This window comes from Motacilla alba, chromosome 1 (genome assembly GCF_015832195.1).
Source record: "Motacilla alba alba isolate MOTALB_02 chromosome 1, Motacilla_alba_V1.0_pri, whole genome shotgun sequence".
NCBI lineage: Eukaryota > Metazoa > Chordata > Aves > Passeriformes > Motacillidae > Motacilla > Motacilla alba.
In genome coordinates, this window is record NC_052016.1 from 41,845,369 (window position 1) to 41,870,303 (window position 24,935).

The 24,935-nt window shown below is 35.6% G+C and overlaps 1 protein-coding gene across 11 annotated transcripts in view; it reads left to right on the plus strand.

The window, feature by feature from the left end:
- The window catches only part of PICALM (phosphatidylinositol binding clathrin assembly protein), a 65,958-nt gene that overhangs the window by 14,304 nt on the left and 26,719 nt on the right, over positions 1-24,935 (plus strand). For all 11 annotated transcript variants that reach the window (XM_038127094.1, XM_038127103.1, XM_038127112.1 and 8 more), the window contains exons 2-11: positions 11,123-11,265; positions 13,431-13,506; positions 14,695-14,797; positions 16,989-17,082; positions 17,587-17,698; positions 19,077-19,183; positions 20,374-20,415; positions 21,115-21,200; positions 22,422-22,545; positions 22,886-23,022. In XM_038127094.1, the coding sequence (XP_037983022.1) occupies positions 11,123-11,265; positions 13,431-13,506; positions 14,695-14,797; positions 16,989-17,082; positions 17,587-17,698; positions 19,077-19,183; positions 20,374-20,415; positions 21,115-21,200; positions 22,422-22,545; positions 22,886-23,022 (1,024 nt within the window). The remainder of the gene's footprint in view (positions 1-11,122; positions 11,266-13,430; positions 13,507-14,694; positions 14,798-16,988; positions 17,083-17,586; positions 17,699-19,076; positions 19,184-20,373; positions 20,416-21,114; positions 21,201-22,421; positions 22,546-22,885; positions 23,023-24,935) is intronic.

The window sequence follows — 24,935 nt, forward strand, 5'->3', positions numbered from 1 at the left end:
TTATTTGCCTTCTTTATGCATCTTAAAGTGAAATCATAGGATAAACTCACATGTATGCAGGCTGCTTGAAATACCTTCATGTTTTTAGTAGGATATAAAATCAGTGTTAAAGCTATGCAGTTTTCAAAGTAATTAGTCTTCATCAAAGTTAAAATGTTCCACCTAATGCAGTTCATCGTGCTTCCATTCACCACACTATGTGTGGCCATTCACACTATAAATATGATACTGGATGCTTAAGTATTATTATAACATGTTCTCATAATTAAATAGTAATTTAATATTAGACACTAATATATTAAATATTGATTTCAATATCAAACCAATGGCTGTCATTCAAAATCAAAGCCTGCCCAACCACCTGTCCTAATGTATTCTTATACAGCAGTGCCCATATAGAACCCTTAGGGTACATACCTGCTTTCTGCCTTGTCAGAGCCTGAAATGGGGTTCATCCTCAAGTGTTTGCAGCCATGCACTCTGGAAATACTGTCAGTCCTGAACAAAGAACTATTCATAATTTTATTCATGAACGCATTGAAATTAGCATGTGATCAGTGAAAAAGAATATTGATTTTTCCCTGGTTTAATTAGGCCAGTGGGTTAAATATTCAAATGGAATGTACAGCTTATGCAAGAATTGTCGCGTTAGTTGGCTGATATATACAGACATTTTTCATCTTTTAATCAAGAATCATCTTTAGAATATGGTTCACAGGCATGTTACTAAGCATGTTTGTAAAGATAGGATCAAGGCTCTAAGTTTACAGATACTTTTCAGTGGGAATAATATGCTAGTGTATGTGTGGGAGCTTAAAATTATTTTAAACTAGATTTCATGATAAAATGCTTTTAAGGAGTATGTAGGAACTGTAGAGCAAGAGTATTTGGTAGTTTTGGTATGTCTTGCATATTTCTTAGTATTAGGGAGCTGAAACAATTGTTGATTTGTTCTGTTTTGAGGAAGAATTTAGTCTTAAGAGTGGGTGCCAACTGGGAAATTAATCCTTAGAAAGGTAACTAATACATTTGAGATACTTTTGTATTGATTAGTATTTTAAGATTTTAGCAAAGATAGTTCACTCCTGTTATAACAACTGATAGGTACAGGTAACAGCCGTGGGGTTTAGTGTGTTTTTTCTTTAATTTTCAAACTTAGTGGACCCAGAGAGTGCTGCTTTAATACAGACTCCTTACATCACTTTGCCCACAACCAGAGAATACTTAAAGTGGGGAATATGTCCATATGTAGTTCTAATGATGGTTTTGTTAGTAACTGTATGTTGGTACACACTGTGTATCAACAGAGAATTGCGTTGTCCTGGGAATGTGTGCAGCTGCTCTTCAGGCCAAGATTAGAAGATGAAGTTACACTGATAAATTGGTGTAGTGCTCTATGAATGCTTCTAGAGGTCTAAACGTGTAAGGAAGGTGTAAAACTTTCGTCTAGAAGGATTATCTGAACATGCAGGAACCGTGCAAGAAGGTTTGGCTCACTTGATTTTCATTATAAACCACCAATATGAGAATGTAGGAAAGATGGGCATCCTTCCATATGTCTGTAGAAGGAAACAATTTCCATTATCCAGCTGGGACACTATATTTAACTATATATGTAAATAAATATATGTATTCATATATATGTATTTGTGTGTATATTTATTTGTATAAATCAGTGAAACTGTAGAGGATCGAGACAAGGTCAGATGAATTAAGAAATCTGAAAATTTAGAAAACATTGAAAGAAAATTATTTATTTTATTAAGCAAGAAAATAGTAGCTTTTCCCTTGTGTTGAAATTTTTATGGTGAATATGGGTATTCAGTATTCAGTCTCCACTGAGAAGTACAAAGGGAATTTCTTTTTTAATCTGCACCAGAACATCAGACTTTGCAATATTAATGTAAGAAAACTTGGAACTGTAGAGATGTACAGTAACCACTGAAGGCCAAGGCAGACATCTTGGAAGAACAGAGGATGACTTTAGTGGTTGAGTAGCAGTCACTCGCTGGTGCCAAAAGTGGAAGGACTTGTCCACTTCACTTTTTCCTCTCATTCTTCTTACCTTTGCATGTCATCATCTCCTTTTCTTGTTGTGGCTTTCACCTGTTTTGGTCTTTTGTGAGCTGTTTTTTATCTGGTCGGGTAATGAAAAAACTGTGCCTGTGTTGTGTCACCTCATGTGTCATCCCTGTTATCCCATCCAACACTACTGAGATCAAGGGTTTTTGTGTTTTTGTTTTTTTTTTCTCTCATTAGAAGTTAGTATCGTTCAGAGAAGTACACTAGGGCTGACATAACATAAGCAACGGAAGTGTGTGAATGTTGACAGGTAGAGACAGGAATGGGACCACCCAGATTTGTCATGAGTTGTCATATATATCTTATACACTTGTGTTGGTCTAAAATAATGAACTTCTACCATGTGTTAAACTTGGATGAAGATCTAGGTGAGTTAAGCTGTGGTTTGTGTTCAGCTTGAATGTATTTGAAATGAGACTGTTATATTTACAATATGTGGCTGGAGCTGTTGAGGCAATATTTAGCAGTATTTTCATGTTATTCTTTAAAATGTGATGGGGGTACTTGGCAAGTTTAGACCAATGCGATGTTCAAGTCTGTCCTGAGAAATCAATTCTCCAAAAGTAACATAGCAACACTTGTCATTTCCACAATATTTGTAACTGAAGAAGTTTGAGTTATAATTATGAATATTAAATTATGTGGTAATGTGGTATCTTCCAGTATTTAGGAATTAAGGTAAAGTAAAGAAAAAGGGAAATTGTGTACATAATGGTTTGAGTTGTTCTTCCCTTATTTTTAATTTCTTTTGCTGTTTCATTCGCTGATGCTTTGTTTGTTGAGGAGTTTTGGTAGACACTACTAATGTTTTTCAGAGAATTCTTCATTGAAACCAGTTGTTCACCTGAACAAACTTTTATGCTATTTTTTGCAGAGAGTATATTAATTAGTTTTTGCACTTCTCATACAGAAGTAGTAAGTTGCTCGAAGTGTTGCCATGTGAGAAAAATGTAGAGTTAAAAGATTCCTGAGGCAGTAATGCTGAGTTCACAGGGTTACTGATAGAGATTTAAAGTAATTTCTAAGAATTCCAATTAGAAACAGTGGTTTTAAGTAGGAGAGAGAACATGATAGTCTCATTTAAATTGGAAGAAAAAGGCAAGATGTAGCTTGATGAAATGAAAATATAAACCTGTGGCTATAGAGCAAGTTATTCAACATTATAATAAATCTTTTTTTTTTTGCATTTTTTGTCCTGCTTATCTAATATAAATTAGATTAAATCATAGTTCTTTTTAAACATGGAAAGCTCAGAATAGAATGAGACTTCTCAGATTTCTTTAGCTCTTCCATAAATTGTTTCCTGAGTCAGTGCATGTAGCTGTTAGGATGCTGTTTATATGCAGAGAAATAATTCTCAGTGGAAATTTTTATTCTTAATTTAAAAATGTGCGGTCCAGATTTCCTTGTCCACTTTCTCAAGGGGACTTTGGTGAAGCCATGAGGCAATCTGATGTAGTAAACTATTTCTAGTAAAGTGGTTTAGAACAAATGGGTTTATTCAGAAGATAAACAAATGTAAATTTAGAACAAGTAGTGTTTATGGCATATGTTGTTTTAAACTGCAAATGCGAGTATTTTCTGTTAATTAGGAAAATACTGAAGTATTAACTCAGTTTTCAAGTACATGCTTGTTATATAATATTCTTCAGATTAAATTCAGCAGATTACATGTTCTTTAGTGAGTGGCTGAGAATGAAATTTACCATCACTATGTTTCATTTGATCACTCCAGTATGTCATTTGGGGTATCCTTGGTTTTGCACAAGCTTAATTTTTGGTCACAAATGTATTGTTTTGAGGAAGAAATCAAGTGTTTAAAAATTACAATTTTATCTGTTTGCATTAATGTTCAGAAATATTCTGAGTGTTATTTTTAGACAAATTGCTTTGTTCTGTAATGAAAGTACCTTTTTACATCCAGGAGCATTCTAATCCTATTTCCCATGTTTAAATAAGGACATCACCTGTGGAAGAAGTGGGAAATTATTTAGAAAGTTACCATATGCTTACATTAAGTTATCTACTTTTAAAATGTCAGTTGGAATGTGTAGAATCAGGTCTGAATGTGTCAGGGTTTGTAGTTATCAGAACTGTTAATCTGTAGAAGTAGATTTTAATTATAGATTTTACAGAAAACCTTTTCCTTTTGTTCTTATTTTTGTGTTTGTGATTTCTTGAAGTTTTTATAAGTGTCCTTTCATGGCACAGTTAAGTCCTCCAAGTATTTAAATATTAGAGAACCCTGTCTATATATGTTCTAGAAATGTTTTCAAAGCACTTTGCTAGAATAAAACTGCTATGTATTTGTGAAGTCATTTCAATTTTGTTAATTTTTTAACTGGATAAAATTAGAGCACACTATTCACAGTCATTGTGTCAAGGTGAATAGAAAAAATAACCTCCATAATCCAAAAGATCTGTTGTCATCTGTGGCCAGTTGAAAAACTCTACTTGATACTTTTTATTGAAGTTTTGAAAATAAGGGACTACCTTGACTTGCCAATTATTCAAGGAAGAAAGATGATCTGTTATAGAAATTTGAGGAAAAAAAAAAGCAACTGGGAAGAATATGTAATATACAGATGTTAGTTATTTCTAATATTTTATGTTATATTTCATGCAAACCACTCTGGTTAAAAAGACATTTCTAGTTATAAATAAAAATGGACCACGAAAAACTTTGTTCCTGCTAAATTCAGTTTCTCCATCATTTAAGATCTCTGACAAATGTTACATTAGTAATGTAATTGGAACATGCTTATTTCTTTAATTCCACACCCCCCCCCCCCCCCCTTCTCCATAACCCATATTTTCCCCCTCTTGTGAAACTTTCTCAATGTCCTTCTGGGAAGGAAAGATGTGTCAGGCATGTGTGCTTTCCCAGAACCTGTAACAGGACTATTTAAAATCTACGGCGCCATATAGATCATGAGCTCTTTAGGGGTAGGCAGGCGAATATTGGTCTTAAACCTATAAAATTTGTTTAGAAATAGTAAAAGCTTGCTGTAACTGTATTCCTAACAAAAAATCAAAGGAAGGAATTTATTGTCTAGTAGATGACTTCTCAATGGCGTAAAACCAGCCATTTTTCATATCATTAACCAATCTGATGTGAACTTGCTGACTTCTGATATTTGAAATTTTTCACCAAATTCCTGAAGTTGTCAGTGTTAACTGCTGCTACACGGTATGCCATTGTGTGGGAAATGGTCGCATTGCTGCTTTCTCACCTATCCTTTGGAAATGTTTTAGCTGTTTAATCGACTTTTAGATTCAGCCAGTTGCATTTTGATTAAGATTGCTGACCAAATGAGGGAGCAGCTCTGTTCCAGTGATCAAATATTTGTGTAGAACAAGAAGAAAATGAGACCCTGGCATAGAGGAAACTAGTATAATTTGAAAATCATTATAGGAATTGAAATCTAGGCAGCCAGGAAAGGAATTTAACTTGAGTATTGACAGTGTAGATAACCATGTTTTTTTCCATTAGTACTTTATTTTTGTTTCAACATTTGGGTTGAGACACCAACATTTTTCCCACTCTTTTCCAAAATAATGATAAAATGAAAGTGTGTCAGCTTTGAAGGTTTTGTCTTGTTGAGAAAATGGTCCCTTAGAGGAAAACAAAATAGCCCTATATCAATAATTATTAAATCTTTTGTTCTAACCTAAGAATCTTTTTGTATGGCTTTGGGTAAAAGAGGAATTGATCATAAGCAGATGCACACTCTTAAATAAAATTATCTTAAAGATAGACACTGTCCTGTACTCCAGCATTGTGAGTAGCCACAAGTGTTCCCTCATGAATAGAGTGTCAGTCACTAGTATGTTTTTCTTTTCAGTTTGAAAGGTTACTAAATTAATTGTATTCTGTTGAAACTCCTCCGTGTGGGCATAAGTTGTGTGAACATTATTTCATGGAATAAATGGTTTCTATTTCCTTTTGTGTTAAAAAAAAAACAACAAAAAAACAAGTTTGCTATGTTGACTTAAAATTTAAGTTTACCACTTGAGAAACGCGATCCGATGATAGCTTGTGCTTTGGATCCACCAATATGTATTTAAATATTCTTTTATTATTCTTGTACTTTTTAACTGAAGAATGTAATGTGTTTAGCTCTTGGCACTAACTGCCTACTCATGTTGGATGATCAATAGTTCAATTGCTCACTGAATGGATACTGTCTCTCCCATTATATATATATTTTTTAAATGGCACAACTACCAATAACTTGCAGAGTATAACCAATTACTTGCTTATTCTAGGTAGTGTCTGTGGTGTAAAAGATGAAAAAGCAATAGCTAACATGATGGATATCTGTCACAGTTGCTTGACCTGTTTTGAGGTAACTGGGGTGTGGGGCACATTTTCTGGCCTGGAAGATCTTACTCTTGTAAATATTTTCAGACTGATACTTACAGAAAAAAATATTGTTCAAAATGAGAGATACAGGTAAACCATTGGAAATAATCAGGTACTGCATGTACATGGAGTATGTAAATCTGGCTTACGTTCAGTCTGCTTGTCAAGTTACCACAAATGACACGGTAAACTGAAACTGTCTGAAACTAAAACCGTTAACGAAAGCTATTCTCAGCCTGGTTCTTTATAATCTTACTGTGAATTCATACGAGTAAGATTCTGGGAAAAGAAATCATAAAGACTCATTCAGAATACCTTGTGGTTTTTTTGTTTTTTTTTTTTTTTTGTGGGGAAGGAAACCAGTTTTTTATAATTTTGTCTTAGCAGGCTGCCTGGTGCAGAACGAGGTGCTGCACAAGGAGTTAGGTCACAGGCACATGCTGAAAGCACATGCGTTCTCTGGGTAATTTGGGACAGATGCCTTTGATGCTTTATTATCCAGCCTGACTTCCTCATGTTTGCCATGGGTCAAGACTCATGATCTCTTACCATGGGTTGGCTAATCCACATTTACATGCCTAGTGTGGAGTAGACAGCATACTTTATCATCAGAGCCTTGTAGTCGCTGCTTTGTGTAGGTGGTTGCTGCTTCGTTCTTGTGTAGGAATCTTCAGTCTTGCTCTGCTTTTACTCTGCTTCACACCTTTATACTTCTTTCACCTGCTAACTATGAATAGCATAAGGCAATGAATCACTTGGCTCTTGCCTGTAATGAAGGCTGAACGGTTGAAAGGCTGTAGAACTCTTGGTTGGGAGTTGTGAGTGTATTATTTTTCTTAGCCTGAGTATTGTACTGTATGTTTTGCAGTAGTTAACTCAAACAGAGTTAGGCAATATGCTTGCTTTGGTACAGGTGCAGTTGCAAATCTTCAAGTGCTGCTGAAATGTCTGTTGGCCAGACCTTTGTTATGATTCCTTGCAAAACCCTTGCTTTGGTGGAAAAAGACCCAAACAGAACTAAACTATGTGAAAGTCACTTGGTAGTGAAAGCTTTAACTGTTATAACAAAAATAAAATCTAAACACTATTTAAAAACAAGCTACAAGTGTTTTCTTGGAAAATCTAGTTTTGCCTCTGAAACCTCTCCCGAAATTTGATACTGTAGGTAGGTAAGTGGTGTTCTCAAAACATGTTTTGTCAATCACTTACATAGGTTTAAGGTTTTTGATCTTAGGAATACTTGTTGGACTACTCTTTCTGACTTCAACTTACTTAATAAGTCACCTCTCTGTTTTTGCCTGCCTTTATTTGCTCTTTCTGTAGTTATTGCATAGATTTGTAAATGGCTGTAGATTGGAAGGGATCTCAGGTTTTGTAATGAACCCCAGCTTTTAAACCATGCTGAACATAAACAAATCTGGCTGTTTACAGGTTTTGGTGCCTGACCATTTTCTTTTGATTTTCATCCTTTTTCTGTGAACCTCCAAGAAATACTTGATTGAAGGTAGCTTTTATATTCCCCCTCTCTGCTTCCAGCCTTCTGCTTTGCTGGTGGAATAAACCCACTTCTTCAACCACTTCTTATGCATTGTGTGCTTTACACCCTGGGCAGCCTGGTAGCCTTTCCCTTGGTTGTGCCCAGCCACATCCATGGATATGACTGTGCATTTGTTGCTGTCTAAGCTTCCCTCATGAAAGTCTCCCAGCCAGTTGCAAGCTTAAGATTCTTGTTGCTAATTGCTGCCTTCTTTGAAACAAGGAATGATATTTGTTATCTAACACCTGTATGCTTTGTGTCTCATGCTATCACAGTTTTAACAGAATTGCAGAATTCTATGATTTTAGGTGGCTTATTTCCCAGGAGAGTATTTCTTTTTCTGCTGTGAGGTATTCTGGGCCTTAATGCAGATGGTTGACACATAGAGTGATTTTCCTTTCTGTAGTATTGATGGGAATAACTTAAATCTTTCTCCTTGACTCCCATGACAAGATGATCAATGAAACAGGCATCACTCTTTCACCAAGGGTTATCCTTTGTTTTCTTGATTATTTTGTTTGTTTCTATTTTTGCTCTAAGATGAAAGCTGTTCCACTTAGTGCTGTACCCTTTGGTTATGCACCTGCCTGTGGTATTGCTCGTCGCATTTCCAGTAAGCAGTCTAGAGATATGTTGCTTTGGGGCCCTTAGGTTTCCAAACACATAGCTAGTATTTTCATAGGTGGGTGTGAGACAAGTTTTGTTAAGCGTAGGATGTGAAAATAAGTATATATTTGTTCCTCTCCTTTAATGAAGGGTGTTTGTGGGAATAGGATAAATAAGAACACTGTATATGCAGTGTGGGATGTAGTGCAGGAGTGTGGGATGAAGGATACCATCTTCTGCTGTCTGTACTATGCTGCTTATAGTATAGTTAGTACAAAAATTGCTGTTCTAATTTGGGTGTAACTCTGCAAATATTTCTTTACCTATTTAGCATTGCTCATGAAAATACTTTGAAAAGAAATTTCAGAGATGCAACTTTTCTGAGATGTGTGTGGTGTAGGTACTTTGAGGTATTAATACATACCAGATTGTTGTGCATCTGTTCAATCAGTATTTTGGAGAGAGAAATTTCATGTTTTACTAAATTTAGCTTGTAGTAACTGTAGTATTGTAGTGACTCCTGTGTTTGCATTTGCAAATTTACTTCCACTGAAGGCTGGAGTTGCCTCTGTACTTCGCTTCTTGCCTGTGTTTTCTCCCAGCTGGTCACTGGTTCCTCATAATGTGCTTGAAATCTCTCCCTCTGCCCCCCCCCTCCCCGAGGTTCATTCATATGCTTTTCACAGAAACGCTCATCAGTCCTGTGAGGGATGATTTTCTCAGGGTTACAGAGCCCATTTTCTTTTGTACACTGCAACACATAATGATTTCAAAGTTCAGTGGCATTTCAGAAACCATTTCTCCCAGCACAAAATATCATCTACCCTGGGTTTTTATTTGGGGTGGGGGTTTTTAAATGTTTTTAGATAGTGAATTTTCAAGTGCCACCTCTTCTTTTGTATTTTTTAATTACTGTTGATTTTCTGGCAAATGTTGCATTTAAGAATAGAAATTCTCACTTTCTAATATGCACTTGCATCTCTTATGCCAAAACATATGACTTGACATCCGGTGATTTGTGTACCTTTGTATTTAATTTATGTTCCTGCCAGATAGCCTTGCACAAAACTGCTTGTGTTATTATTTAGGAGGGAAGACCTGAAGGTGAAGAAGCTGCAGGGCTTGGTTTTGATGATCCAGTTCAGAGCACACCTCTTGCTGAGTAATATCCTGGCATTGTCTTAACAGCCCCAGATCATCATCCAGCAATAGATAATCGTGACTTAAAAATGAGGTCATGAATGCCTGTAGTCATCACAATTTTACTTGTAGATAAAAGAATGTTTATCTCTCCATCTAATTACATTTATGAATGTGGAAATCATTTCCTGCTTGATTCCTTTAATATTTAAACATGTAAATAGCAGCTTTTTCAGTTCTGACCGTATTAGTTCAGAGTGTGTGGTAGCTGTGCTTGCCTGCTGCTCTGGCTGAAGGAAGGTCCTGTCTTTCAGGACTCCTTCAAGGTGGATGATTGTTCATAATAAGATATAAAACTGTCTTCAAAAGTGAAATGTTTGCCTTCAGATTAAATGAGTGTTTCCAGTATGCGTTGGTAGTCCTTAGACAAGAGGGCATAGGACATTCTGAAGTCTTGATTTTTATTGACCCATAGCCCTTGGCAGGGCTGTTAGTTTGAGTGAAAATTGCTGAAAATTTATTTTTGGAGTGCTAATAATAGAAAAATTTAATTGCTACTATGTTGCATTAAGCTTCGTATTAAATCATAACAAGCTGTATTATAGCTGTTTCTGTTGTATTTGTCAACATGGTGTCATGATCTTAAGTCATCTCTTCCTTCATCAGCCTTTGGAAATAAGTTACTGAATGGTGAGACATGTTTACACAGGTGAGACAGTAGTCCAGGCTGAACAGAGATTGGAAAGCTTTGTTTTAACTAGCCAACCTCAAGTCTTGTGCTCCTAACCATCTTTTTGGTTAATGATCCAACTTTGAACTAAATTAATCTGTCAGCTTCTGGCATTGTTGCTAGAGGCTCTTTTTTCCACTCAACATTTCCTCTGCCCTTTTGAAGGTGTTGATTGCATTGTATCAAGACTAAGTAGTATTTGAATATTTTATTACTCACTTTGAACCGGCGCTGGAGAGTATTTGCTGATCCAATAAGAGGCCAGAAATCTGAGATTACAGTTAATTCTAGTCATAATCTTCCAGTAAAACTTAATTAAAGGTACCGTGTAATAATTATTTTGCTATTTAATGCTTTAGGTGTTTGAAGGCTGAGAGTTGTTAGGCAGAAGTAGTGTAAGTCATTATGGTACTTCTATTCCAGGGCCTTCTAAGGCAGCTGCAAAAGCAGTTGAATCTTGGCAGTGGGCAGAATGAGCTTTGTATTATTACGTTCTGATAGACCAGAGCTATGCTGCTTTTTGATATTTATTTTGCTTGAAAGCCTCTCAGTTTTCATCAAAAATATTACTACATAAAATGAACGTACTGATTTTTTGGGGGAGCATTATTGATCTTCCTTTACAGAAGTGATAATAACAACAGAAATTTTTGTATTGCAGATTTAATCCAGTGCACGAATGAGATGAATGTGAACATCCCACAACTGGCAGATAGTTTATTTGAAAGAACTACCAACAGTAGCTGGGTAGTGGTCTTCAAATCTCTTATCACAACCCATCATCTAATGGTGTATGGAAATGAGGTAATACAAAAACGATGTATTATTTTGAGAAGAGTTGCAGTCCCTCATTCCTGAAAATACCACCTAAATGCATCCAGTAATTCTTTTTGTAAGACGACCTTCAGGTTTGCCTTTTTGGATCCTACTCTGAATGAACACAGGCCTCACTTTGTTTGTTTCTGTTGTTTCTACTTCAAAGTGTGCAATTTTAATGTAAAAAGTAAATGTCCCAAATGCTGAGGGTACTTTTTTCCTATGTTCATATTCTAATGATGAAAGAAAAAAACCCAAGAAAAACTAACTCGCGTGGGATTCTACAAGCTGAAAATGGAAGCATTTTTGCCTTCATGCTGTAGCTTACCCTCTGGTCTTTTCTCGTAGATAACTTAATTTTAAAGTAATTTCTACCATCACACCCTAATCTTTTACAATGAAAACAAATGTGTGCCTTTGAGTTGGCTTTGAGGGTCACCCTAGGACAGGGTGAAATAACACCAAACTGTTAACAGTTGAACAGTTTAACAAACAGAACTCCAAGTTACACAAAAAGGAATAAACCTGTTTTGTCTCACGATTTTAATTCCTATGGGGTCTTATTGTTTAGAATGCCAAGCCAAGCATAGCAGCAGCTTGAATGTTTTGCCTTTAAAAAAACAAAAAAAAATTATGTTTCTAAGGCTTTCTTATAAAATGTTTGTAAACATTCCTTTTTACTAGAATAAGGTAAGCTATATGAACTTTGGAATTGAGATAGTTTTAGCAAATTACCAAAATTTTTCATTTGAGTTTGCATTCAGAGGAACTGCTTCCTCTGACTTGTGTATGTTGGAGGGGGAGGTTAAGTTTTTAAACATATACTGGTTTAACTTGCAGTTTATTGCTGGTCTGGGTGAACATCTATCCTGTGAAACTAACTAAGCCACAAGAGGGCAAACTTCTGTTGTTGGCTTCAAGCTTAAACTTTTTCGTTGGGATAATTGACATTTTTCAAAACTCAATCTATACACCTTGCACTTTGAGTCATATGAATTTTCAACTGATACCAAAATAGTTCATAGCAATTAAAGTATTTTGTGGGACCACTGTCTGAAATACTTTCCATTAAGAAGAGAATTTACAAACAAATTTTGCTTGCCAAATATATTACAGACATATTGAGGGTAAGATTGCTGCCCAAAATGAAATTTTTCACCGTTGGAAATAGTACTTTAACAATGAGAGTGCAAACTGATTTTAGCACCATTTAGATTGCAAAGGACCTTTAAGATCAAGTCCAGCTGCTAACCCAGCACTGCCAAGCCCACCGCTAACCCATATCCCCAGATGCCACATCTGTGTGTCTTTTAAATACCTCCAGGGATGGTGCCTCCAACTTTGGCTTAATTCCTTTATATCTAGGTACTGAGTGCCTTTACTCTTCTCCAATCTTTTTTCTATGTAACCTATGTATGCTAATGAAAGTAATGAAGTAGTACATGTTACACTAATCAATACTGGTTTTGTTTTTTGTCAAAATGTTTCTTGCAACTGAATGATTGGCTTAGTTTTGTAGCAGCTTAGTACAATTTTTTTTCCTATTAAATTGTGCCAACAATCTGAAACGTGTCTTTACAAGATGAAAATAGCATCATTTACCTTGTGAAACATAATTTGTAATTAAATATAATTAGAAATTTTGTGATCCAGTTTTTAATGTTTTATGTGAATTGTTATGTTTGATATTTGATTTATAAGCAAACTAACATTTCCATCACCTACTTTTATATTTAAGCTAAGTACCACTACAATTGTATGCTGAGCAAAGATGACTTGGCTAATTAGTAATATTAAATCAGTTGTTATAAAATTGAAGTCAGTGAAACAACTATGAGCATGTAAAATGAGAATGTATTTGAAGGGATTTTTTCAGAAGTTCAGAGTTCCATATTCTGGCTTAAAATAATCCCTGACTAAATGAGGCCTTCATACAAAATGCTACTTGGATTTTTTCACAAATTTATGTCTAAAAACTAACTAGTTTACTTCGATAGCTTAGCTGGTTTTGTAATAGTTTCCAGATTTCAAATCAGTCTTAAGGCATAAAAGCAGAATTGTGTAACCTGGATAAAAAGTTTCTGGTATTGTTACTGCAATTCCTTCTCCTTGGTAACACAGTAAAAGTATTCATTTTTTTCTCTTTCATCTAGCGTTTTATCCAGTATCTGGCGTCCAGAAACACATTGTTTAATTTGAGCAATTTCCTAGACAAAAGTGGATTGCAAGGTAAGGTGTCTTTTATGCATTAAAAGTTAGTAATGTGCTGAGGAGCAGCAAAGACAACTTGGTTACTCTAATGAACCCTGTCATTTAGGAAGTAACCTTTCTGTCCATTTCACCCCAGGCTGCATTTCTTAAATAAAATGCTCTAGTGGTGTGACAGGAACTGTCTGCTGGAGGACCATGTTGCATCTTTTCTAACATGCATACTTAAAGGCTTCTGACTTCCTTAGACAAATGGATCTCAGTATACCTCTTATTTCTATAGAGATATGTAAAGCAGTTTTGGTTATTAATTTTTAAAAAATGCAACATATGTACATACATCATGTCAGTGAGACAAGAACCATATCTAAAAAAACTGAAAATTTCTTTTTTGTGAACCATTCCATTTGTCTTTGAAACTAATTCAGTGGGCAAATAAGTGTTCTCTGCTTCAGATTTTTCAGCTGAAATAGTCTTCCAAACTGTTATGCTGCAGTTCAGTGCAGTTCTGACCACACCTGTAGCTGGCATTGTTTTTTCGGTTCCTTACTTTGTCTACTGCTTCTTATATACTTCTGATCTTTGCCACATGCATACTAGAACAGGCAGCCAGAGTGGTTGCCTGAGGATAGAAACCTTCTCAGTTATAACCAAGGCTCTACCAAATTGTCTTTTTTTTGAGTTTTAACTTCTGTGGTCTCAGCATAGACTATGAACAGATCTTCTTAGTCTGTACTCTTAGATTGACAGTTATCAAAATATTTCCTATCACTGCTATCTTAACAGAGAATTTCTGTCATTGTGTTTCCATCAAAGCCATTTTTTTTCTATTCACTTGCAAATGAGACAATGTGTTGTGGAGATGATGTGAATGCCTTTTGAATGCATCACTTAATTTTTTTGATGGTAATTTCTATTGTAGTATAAAAGAACTTGCATAAAAATTACTTTGTTTTGCTTGTGAAAGTGATTTCCTTAGGAAGTGAAGTGTAAACTTCTACATAGTTGAGGTTGTCTAGATATTTGTGGTATTGTCTGTTTGATTTACATGGTGAATACAATGACGTACGTAGTTATTTTCAGATTATATTTTTGCACAATTTTGCATAGTCAGTGGAGCTGTCTTGTGCTAATATTTTGCACTTTGTTTTGAATAACATTCTTTTCTTTGATTAGGTAAGTACTAAACCCATGAAACTTATTTTTTAGGTTATGACATGTCAACGTTTATCAGGCGGTATAGCAGGTATTTGAATGAAAAGGCAGTTTCCTATAGACAAGTGGCTTTTGACTTCACTAAAGTAAAAAGAGGGTAAGGTCTGCATTTTGTTCTACTGATCTTGAGGTTTTGTCCTATGTCCTGTAATCCTAGTAAAAAATATTGATGTTAGCTCAGGCTTAATACAGACAATAATGACTCCTTTTCTCCTTTGAATATCTCCCATGACACACAAAGGCGCAACTGCCCAATAATGTATATTGCAAAAAAATTTTTACTTCAGTTGTTGTAATTTTTAATCTTTAAATATTAACAGTTTAATATAAAGGAATGAGAGATGGTTTGCATGGAAGTCTATATAAAAAAATGGAAGTTTGAACAAATCTTTCACAATAGATTATATACTTTGCCTTTTATGTAATATAGAGGACCATGCAATTTATTTGTGCTTGTAGCTCTGGAAGGTTAAAATGACAGGTGAAACTCCTTGCAGTCCTTCCTGGTGTTTCTCTGTTCTTGTCACAAAATATCTGTGTGAAGTTTACTACCTTTTCAAGGTAGTGTAAATTTGTACTTAGAATAGTACGTTGCAGCAGATGCTATCCTGAGTCGGTGGACAGGAATTCAAATTTTCCCTGGAAAGTGCGCTCATTTAAGAGAAGTGAGTTATTTTGACACTAGGTGCCTGTTTACATGTAAAATAACACAGTGCAGAGCACCAGTAGTTTGGTAAATTACATGTTATAGTGAATGATGGAATTAATCTGGAGCTCTTCTTTGGGAAGACTGGAGAGAAGGTACTAATCACAGTTAAGTCTTTCCATTTTTGTCCATTATCTTTTTATATGGTGCTTTTTAAGGTTTAAAAGTATAATACTAGTTTTAGATTTGGGTGTCTTATATCATCCATATAGGTGAATTTATAGTGAAACTAACAACTTAATGTTTAATCCACAGAAATCTGAATTTAATACTATTGAATGAATTAATTGTAGTAATGGACTGTTAATGGTATTTTGCATTAATGTTGTAAAGGCATTTGCAGTGGGCCTCAGAACACTGTCCAAATCCCTTCTGCCTCCTTGCTAAGACTGTAGAGTCCATTTTGGTTTGAAATGTGATGATAGAGTAAAAGGATGATGCCTGGGCTCCTTTTGCTCATTCTGCCTTTAGAGTTGCTTGGATTGCCAGCAACATAAAACACTGTTTTCCAAACTTAAGATCTGTGTGTGGTAAGGTGGCTGCAGCTGCTCTAGAGAGATACACAATTGTTTTATCAGGTGTTTTAGGTCTAATGAGGTGAGTTATTTAACCTGCACCATGTGCCTGGAGGTCTTTCTGTGAGCCAATAGGACTAACTGTTCTGATGGCAGCAATCTGCCTACTCCATTTTTCTCAAGGCCCTCACACCCATGCTCTGCCCCATTCAGTTCCTTGCATTTACTGTTTGCTGTTAGGAGTAAATATACAGTACAAGTACAGAGCTGGAAGCAGCATGCTCCCCACTGCTTTCCAACCTGGAGAACAGCCACAAACTGTTCTATGAAGATGCACTATGAGATTTGCACTTGCAGGAAGCATTTGGTTGCTCTGTGCATGCTGATGAACTGCAAGGCTGTCTGATTTGTCTTACAGAAAGCAGTTGTTTCATGTCACTGAGGGGATTTAGTCTCTTCCTCAGCTGTTACTTTTCTTGGATATTTTTGGTATTCATTTGATGGGTTTTTCAAATGTGCAGCCAATCTTAGTCTATTCAATCTGAAAAGTTAATAAACAACCAAATATTGGTGGTCACCCATTGAAAGGAAATTCCATGTAGTCTCTAGAATCTTTCTGAAAAAACTTGAAAAACATACTACTGCATTTTTTTATTCTTTCTTACCTCTTTAAGTTGAAAAGAATCCAAACTGACACAAAATAATAATTGGGTGATTGGAAAAAGAATACATTAAAAATTACTTCAAAAATGATCTTTGGAGCTTTTTTTTTGTTACCCAATGCATCATAGCTCTTCTATATTTCTAAACACTATCAGTTTCATTTTCTCGGAGCAAAAATTCATTTTGGAATAATATTTTGACCAAATAAGTTGTCTTTCTGTGCTGCAGTTATTATGGATATTTCGGCTAGTCACCATTTCTAAACACCTCAAGGATGGCTTTGTGTGACTTAAATGGTTTCTCTGATGGCCTGACATATTTTCTGTTGTTTCTTACTAACAATTGCCTTCAAAATTCATGTGAAGAATTTTCTTTGTTTTTTTTTTTTTTTTTCCTCACAATAGGGCTGATGGAGTGATGCGAACAATGAGCACAGAAAAACTCTTAAAAACTGTACCAATTATACAAAATCAAATGGATGCACTTCTTGACTTTAATGTAAGTTTAGCAGCATGTACATTTCTAACATACTGTCAATTTGTTGTATTAACACATAAAATAGGTCAAGATTAAACGTCTTGCACTTGGTTCCATATTATCTGCACAGCTTAAAGAGCACAAATCATTTTGTTTATTGGTATACCCCAAAGAAATCAGAAAAAATAGTTACAATGCTCACTGGAGAGAATGCTTTGTGCTAAATCACTGTGTTTTTATTGTGTACCTTATGTAAGAATTGCTTGTTTGTTGAAAAGCTGATTATTTATGCCCTCTGTCTTTTAGTTATCTTAGTTAACATTAGCATTGGTTAACAAAAATGTCTCCCAAAATGATTAAATTCTGTGATGAGAGAAACTGTTGGTTAGTTATGGTGCTGCTTTCTGCTAGCAGCCAGTGAGATGATTGGAAAGCCTGTCATGAGATAATGTGCTGAAGATTAACTAGAAGTTTGCCAGTAAGAGATCAATCCAGTTCAATTAACTTTTTCTCTGATCTTCCTAGGTTAATAGCAATGAACTTACAAATGGTGTGATTAATGCTGCCTTCATGCTCCTCTTCAAAGATGCCATTAGACTGTTCGCAGCATATAACGAAGGGATTATTAACCTCTTGGGTAAATACAACTGCTTTCTGCAACGCTCAGCTTGGAGGGGGGAGCTCAGTGAATGATTCACAAGAGCTGCTCTCTTGAGAAACTGAAACAGTCTTACTGTAAAACATCCAAATTTTGCTGTTATTTCCAGTATTTGTCTATGCAGTTGCGTTTGACATTGCTTTGTACCCAGGGATAGGTAAAATCTGAAAGCAAAATGCATCTAGGGTTTTATTCAACTACTTTTTTTTCTTGCACTGCTTTGTTGGGGATTTTTGTATGGATTGGGTTTTTTTTTGTTTGTTTGTTTGTTTTGTTTGGGTTTTTTTTTTTTTTGTCTTATTGAACTGCATGGCAGACCTGAATTATAATATTTATGTTGGTTGGGATTTTCTTAAGAAACAGTTTGTGTTTCCTAGTAAAGGAATCAGTTATGGTCAGTTGCAAATCTGCAGTCACGACATCAGTGACTGCTTGGCTATTGAAACTTCAATGTTGCTTTGTTTTCATGATTGGTTGTCTTATGTTCCTAGAGCATATCTTCTATATTAAGGAGAATTAAAAATTCAAGGTTGAGGCCCTTTCACTTGCACATACTGAAGATGACTTTTCCTAAATTTAGGAAAGAATTAAGTTGAAAGTAATCGGTTGACTTACTTGATTTTGTTGTATGCTGTGATTAGATGAAGTTACCTGATTGCTGTCATTACCCAATGCTTGCAAAATGAAATTTAAAATCCAGGATAAGTCAGTAAGGGACAATCTGAAGTCAGTCAGCATTCCAGTGTGATGCCCCTGTCAGCTTCCTTTTCCTCAGTGAGAAGTAATATGACTTGCTTTCAAGTTACACTTTGAGTGAAGCTTAATAAAAAAGAAGAAACAGGCCTTGAAAGGGCTTTTAGAAAGAGGAGTGGGACCCTCTTGCTTTCAGCATGGTTTTTTTTCTAATTCGTTGTACTTTACTGCCCCAGACCATAGTAAGAGGCATCAGTTTGTCAGGGAGGATCAAAATCTTCCCTGAGATCTGGCCACTAGAATACAGTATTTGACTGCCAGATTATAAAACTGCCCTTTGTTTGTTTGCTCTTCTTGCCAATAAGATGCATTTACATTTCTTTGAGTGACCTGTTCTTAAGCTTGATTGTCCTTTTCAAGGTGGTTATGCTTTTGTGGTATTTAGTACCTGCAAGGTAAAGTGTAATTGCATGCATGGAACCAATAGCTCACATTTGACATAGCTTTTGTCATTTGGTGCAAGTTAGGCATAGTGACTTCCGCAGTTATTATAATAATAGATCTGCAGGTATTTTCTGTTTGTCTTGGTTTATATGCTTTTACTTTGCATATCCTTTGCAAATCTTGATTTCTTATTTAATGCAAATATTCTTACTGTTTCTAGAAAAATACTTTGATATGAAAAAGAACCAATGCAAAGAAGGCCTTGATATATATAAGAAGTTCCTCACTAGAATGACACGGATCTCAGAGTTCCTTAAAGTTGCAGAGGTAAACTTAAGCCAGTCAACTTAGCTGTTTATTTGAAACAGCTTGTAAAGTGCTTATTTTATCATAAAGCAGGTGCTTCTTCCTTCCTGCTTACTTGCTATTCTCTCAAGGGTCATCTTGTTCATCTCTACCCTAGTGATTAGTTCATTTGGGGACTGTATTGGAAAACCTGACTGTGGAGTGCTTATTTGTTTATCTTTTACTTGAGGGGAGTGTATCGATGTGCATTTTTAAATTTCCTTGGTTATGGAATATTTGAGAGCTTTCTTTAAAGAATAGGCTTGCTTTAAACAAACAAAGGAACTTCATGGTGATTTGCTTTCTATGATTCTAGCTGTATTCTAGTTTGAAACCCACAATTCTACTAGAAGTTTTAGATGAAATAAGAGCTTCAGAAATAAGCAACTGAGACAAACAGATGAACACGGGATTTTTTCAAGATTTTTTGCTGTAGGTGTGCTCATAGAGGGAAAAGCAATTACCTTGCAAGAAGTTTTGTCTGTGGGTTTTAAAAAAAATGCTTAGTCTGTTGCCTTCTTGTTTCTAGAGCACTGCTGAATTGATGTCCTAATATTATGGAATTCCTCAGTTGAGGTGTGCTCCTCTTCTTGGTTTTATTTCCTTGGTATTTGTATCTCTCTTGGCAAAATAACAAGCCTTCAAGCTTGGCTTGCTGTCTGTCCTGACAGTGTCTCTGTCAGAGATACTGTCTTCAGCTGATAAGACCATCAATTGAAGTTGAGAGTATTGATCTTTCTGTTGTAGCAATATATGTCCTGCTGCAAACATCCTAAATTTCATCTGCATTTTAGAAAAATGTTTCTTTAAAAAACTTCATTGATGTTTTGTTTCATCAAATATATCCTGTGTATCAGTAGGTCTGAGAGTTTGCCACGTAAATTGTGAGATAGGCAAACTTCTTCAGGTTATAAAACACTGGGTTCTTACTCTCTTGTTTCTAAGGTTCTATCTGTTGAAATATCTGTGTAACACACCTACTTCAATGTGTATGCATTTAACAAGAATTTATTACAACCTACCATTACGGAGTACAGACTCTGGAGATTTAAAATTTATATTGAACAGGTTTGTGCTTTTTGCATTACTTCATGTTAATGTTGTTTACTTTCTGAGCATCTCTGCCTTCAACAAAAGCAATCAGGTTCTAAAGCTCATTTGTTTTATTACAGCAAGTTGGAATTGACAGAGGAGACATACCAGATCTCTCACAGGTAGATAAACCTATTATGTGTTTGTCAGTGCACGTATGTGTATTTTTAGGGTTGCATGATCAGAAATGCCATTATGGTACTCACTCAGGCATTATTGTATACATTATCACCAAATTATCTCTAAGTTTGTGATTAAATCCAAGCTCTGTCAGAGCCTGGCTTTTATGTTCAATGATCCTGTTGTAAAATATTTATAACTTTTCTGTCATTCTCTAATTGAATTTTAAGATAACCTTATTTCCATCATGCTTGAAGACACAGTTTGTATCTGTGAGGTCACATAATGAAAGTCTTACATGATACTACAAAGCTGTGGTTTTTAGCAGCCTGGCTTTTGGCTATATGCCTATTGAATTTGAAGGCTTGCAGAACATGCACAGAAAAATTACTTCAGGCACAATTTCCTTCTTAGTGTCTCTTAAAACACTGAGTGCTTCTGATTATCTGCCTGCTGTTTCCTAGCTGTTAAAATTAACATTTCTTGACTTATTTCAGTCCTTGCTGATAAATCAATGTGATGGAATAATGCAGTGAGTAGAATACATCACCTTATACTTGAAGTCATTAAATATGTACAGAATGCCAAGAGGGGGTAAAAGTATTCAGAGCTGTTGTATCAATTGTTCTACAGTTGCATTCTCAGAAAATATTTAAACTATTGGTTTCTTCAAATGTATTTCCCAATGTCTCTCTTTGCAGGCACCGAGTAGCCTTCTTGATGCTTTGGAACAGCATTTAGCTTCTCTAGAGGGGAAGAAAATCAAAGATTCCACAGCTGCAAGCAGGTGCTTATATGCTTGTCCTTTTGGACAATTGTCAAATCAAGTGTTAAATCAGTTTTTTTTAAATTTCATTTAAGATTTGAGGAGGCTTCCTTAAAGGCATTTTATGAACAATAATGATGATTAGCAAGTTGGCATATCTTAAAACAGCTTCTTCGAGGTCAGCAGAACTAGAATCTAAGGACCTGTAAGAGCCTCTTCTAGCATCCCTACTTACGCTTCTAACATTTGATTCTGAAGTTCTGAAGATAAACTAAATTTCTTTGGCGTACTACCTGCAAATGTTAATTTTATGTTAATAATTACACTTCTGCAAGGTATATAACATGAATAAATACATGTCCTTAGACTTTTACATCTCAGCTTTAATCCCTGTTTTGTCAAAAGCAGGGAAATGCTTCCAGGAAGTCCTTACAATAAGAATGAATTTTGAAAGTAATTGAAAGTGAAAGCCATAATGCATATGATATAAGGCATTAAATTATTGTGAGTGCTTTTCAAAACACAACAGGAAATATAGAGAAGTCCCCTCTACATGACAAATTTCATTGTTTAAATTTAACAAAGCATAATCTTGGGGGTAAGATTTGTAACATTAAATAGCATTTATTTATTGCATGTTCAAAAACTGAGGCAGTAATATTTTATGAGTTCATTATGGCAGTGACTGCTAGGGCACTATTTTGTTAGGGCTCTACTTTTTAGAATATTTACTTTCTTTTGTAAGGTTACTCTGTTAAAAGTTAAGTATTTGTTTTAAATCTTTTTGCATACTGTTAAACATGAGGATAAATTATAAATTTCCTTTGGGATATATTAAAAGCATGTATAATTTTTTTACTAAGCCTGTTAAATTAACAACAATTTGAAAACGGAGCCCATATGATTGGAGATTGCTGTGTGCATAAAAATAATGTCATTTTAGGCAAACAGGAAAAGAGCAAAGGCTTCAAATGTGAATTTTGTGAAGCAGTTTGGAGGCGAAGCATTTAAGGCAGAAAATCCAATAACCAGTAGAGTAGACTGAGGTTTTTTGGGTATTTTTAATTTTGCATTTCATATGATGTATCTTATGTAAACTTTTCACTTGTGCAGTGTAAGTTCAAGCCAATGTTACAGAGAACTCAGAAGGAGACTGGGTGGATACAAGTGAAGTGTTCTTCAGACGCTGCTATCACGTGTTGTCTGTTAACAGCCAGCTTTTCTCCTGTCCAATTACTTTAGGGCTACCACCCTTTCCAATGCAGTCTCTTCTCTTGCAAGCACTGGCCTGTCCCTCACAAAAGTGGATGAAAGGGAAAAACAAGCTGCGTTAGAGGAAGAACAGGCTCTCTTAAAAGCTTTAAAGGTAAGCATACAGAATTTTTAATTGAAAATGCTTTTACTGTGTTCTTGTTGATAGCTTATTAGGATTCTTAAAGAAGCAAAGGGGAAGACAGAGTTGTTAATACTGAACATGCACTGTTGGCAAAGTGCTGGAAGTAGAATTGTGTGTACTTAGATGGTACAGCTTGTGGAGGGTTTGTTAAAATAGTTTTCTGAAGCATTTGTGGCACTACTGACTCTTGTAATTACAAGTGGCTAACACTAGCGTGTGGAATAAATAATTCTTTAGTTCTGCTTTATTTACCTCCAATGTCATACACACAAATGTTCAGCTTTCTTATACCAGCTCATTTTCCCAACAGGAGCAACGTCTAAAAGAACTTGCAAAGAAGCCTCATACCTCTTTAACCACAGCAGCTTCTCCTGTGTCAACTGCAGCAGGAAGCATAATGACTACACCAGCCATTGATATTTTTTCTACCCCTAGCTCCTCTAACAGGTATGCTGGATCCTCCACTGGGAGATGTGATGCAGCAAGGGGTTCCTCTAAACTTCTGCCACAGAGTGTATATTGTACAAGATTGGTTCAGTGTAGAGTACATTAGCAATGTGATAAGAAATTATAGTGAAGCTGATAGGAAAATAGCTTTTTGCAATAAATAACATAAAACTGTGTTCTCATCTGTTTGCAGAAGTTTCTGGTATAAACTGACTACTGACAGCCCTTGTAGCTGTTATTAGTCCGTGAGCCAGACAACTGGAACTGTGAAACACACATGCTTTGTACCCAAGGAACTTTACAAGTAAATTTGAGAAAAGTCAAATAAAAATTCTGTTTGAGAAGTCATAAGGAAAATACATTTCTATATCTTTAAAGGTAGAGTGGCAAATATTCTGGCTAATTTTTCAGAAAAAGAAAAGCCTGAAAAACAGGGTTTGAAATGAGAGTCGGGTTTTGCAGTCTTGTGTTGTATCTGGAACATTTCTGCAAGGACCTGTAAAGAAAGTGCAAGAATACTCACTGCATGCTAATCCTGATCTTTGACTAACAGGAGCTGTTGGTATGAGCAAGTGTGTGATCTTCATTCTGTAAAATACCTGTCAAACTAAGCAGCAGCAGAAGGTACAGTGCTTTTATCACTATAGAAGGAATCCATGCTCTGAAGTCGTATTTTTTGCCTTGAGCATGATCCTAAGTCTGAAGGGATTGCTTAGTTGTTCTGTTAGAGCTCACATTAAGAATTTATTGCTCTTTTGACAGCTTTCTTTTCCCATTAGAAAGCTATTGTAGGTAATTGCTTGACACCAAATATGCAGTAAATAGCTGAGTCACGTATAAGAAGCTAGAGAATCTGTCAGTGTTAGTAACTGAAAGACTTCCTTATAAAAATACTTTTTTAAAATTGGCTTTTAGAGGCCAGAAAATTTGTTATGGGTGTGTGCTTTGAACTTGAGTATCTGATCATGCTTCTTAAGAGGTCCGAAACAGAAATAGCTGATAAATCTTCTTTCAAACAGACAGAAATGCTGCATAGGGAGGACAAGTGTGTTTTCTTGTAAAAAAACCCTAAATGCTATTTTTTCTTGTTCAAATTTCCTTGCTGGAAATGACTGCTATGAGCAAAGAACAGATTTTAAAGCAGGAGTTGTCATGAAGGGGATATGCTGGGTCAGAAGTTCACTGGCTTGCTATTAGATGCAGTGTGTCTGGTTAATCCCTGTCATTATCTTGAACAAGCTTTACCTTTAAAATTATCTTTGTTCAGCTGCTCACATTACAGGGCAGTGCCAGACCATGCTGCTTTTTAATAGGAGCAGTAGTGGCAAAATGTGATTTCAGTCACTGCTGAAATGAATCATGCAATACCGAAAGCTGTGAAGTATACAAGTGATTGGGTGAGCAAGAAAATATACAGAGATCTAGGTTGTCACTACTAGCCATTAAACTCTTGTGCTGGTACCATTTAGAGATGCATTTGGATGTCACAGTGATTCAGCTTCTGTGCATAGTAGAAGACATATGTGCAGATTTGTGTTCATTTCATGTCCTAAAAGTTTCTGGGAGAAGACCAGTACTCTTTTTTTCTTTTCTATTTTTTTTCCCCCCAAGACTTATTTAAAGTGTGAAATGCCTGTGCAAGAGGATGAATTTTACTGATCTTGTCTGACTCTTTAAAGTAATGCAGAAGTTGTATATAAGCCTTCACTCTTAATTTCCATGTGATGTTATAAGATCTCAATTTGGTTTTGAATGGTCTAAAATGTGCATTTAAATATGTTTTCATTCACATGTCTGATGTGTGATCAAGTGTTTCGAGGCCTCTTACATTTTGGTTTCCCCAAAGGTCTTTAATAGCTCATGGTTGTGATGTAGTTTCTCAGCAGTGATTATAGTGGAAAGATTGGAGTTGT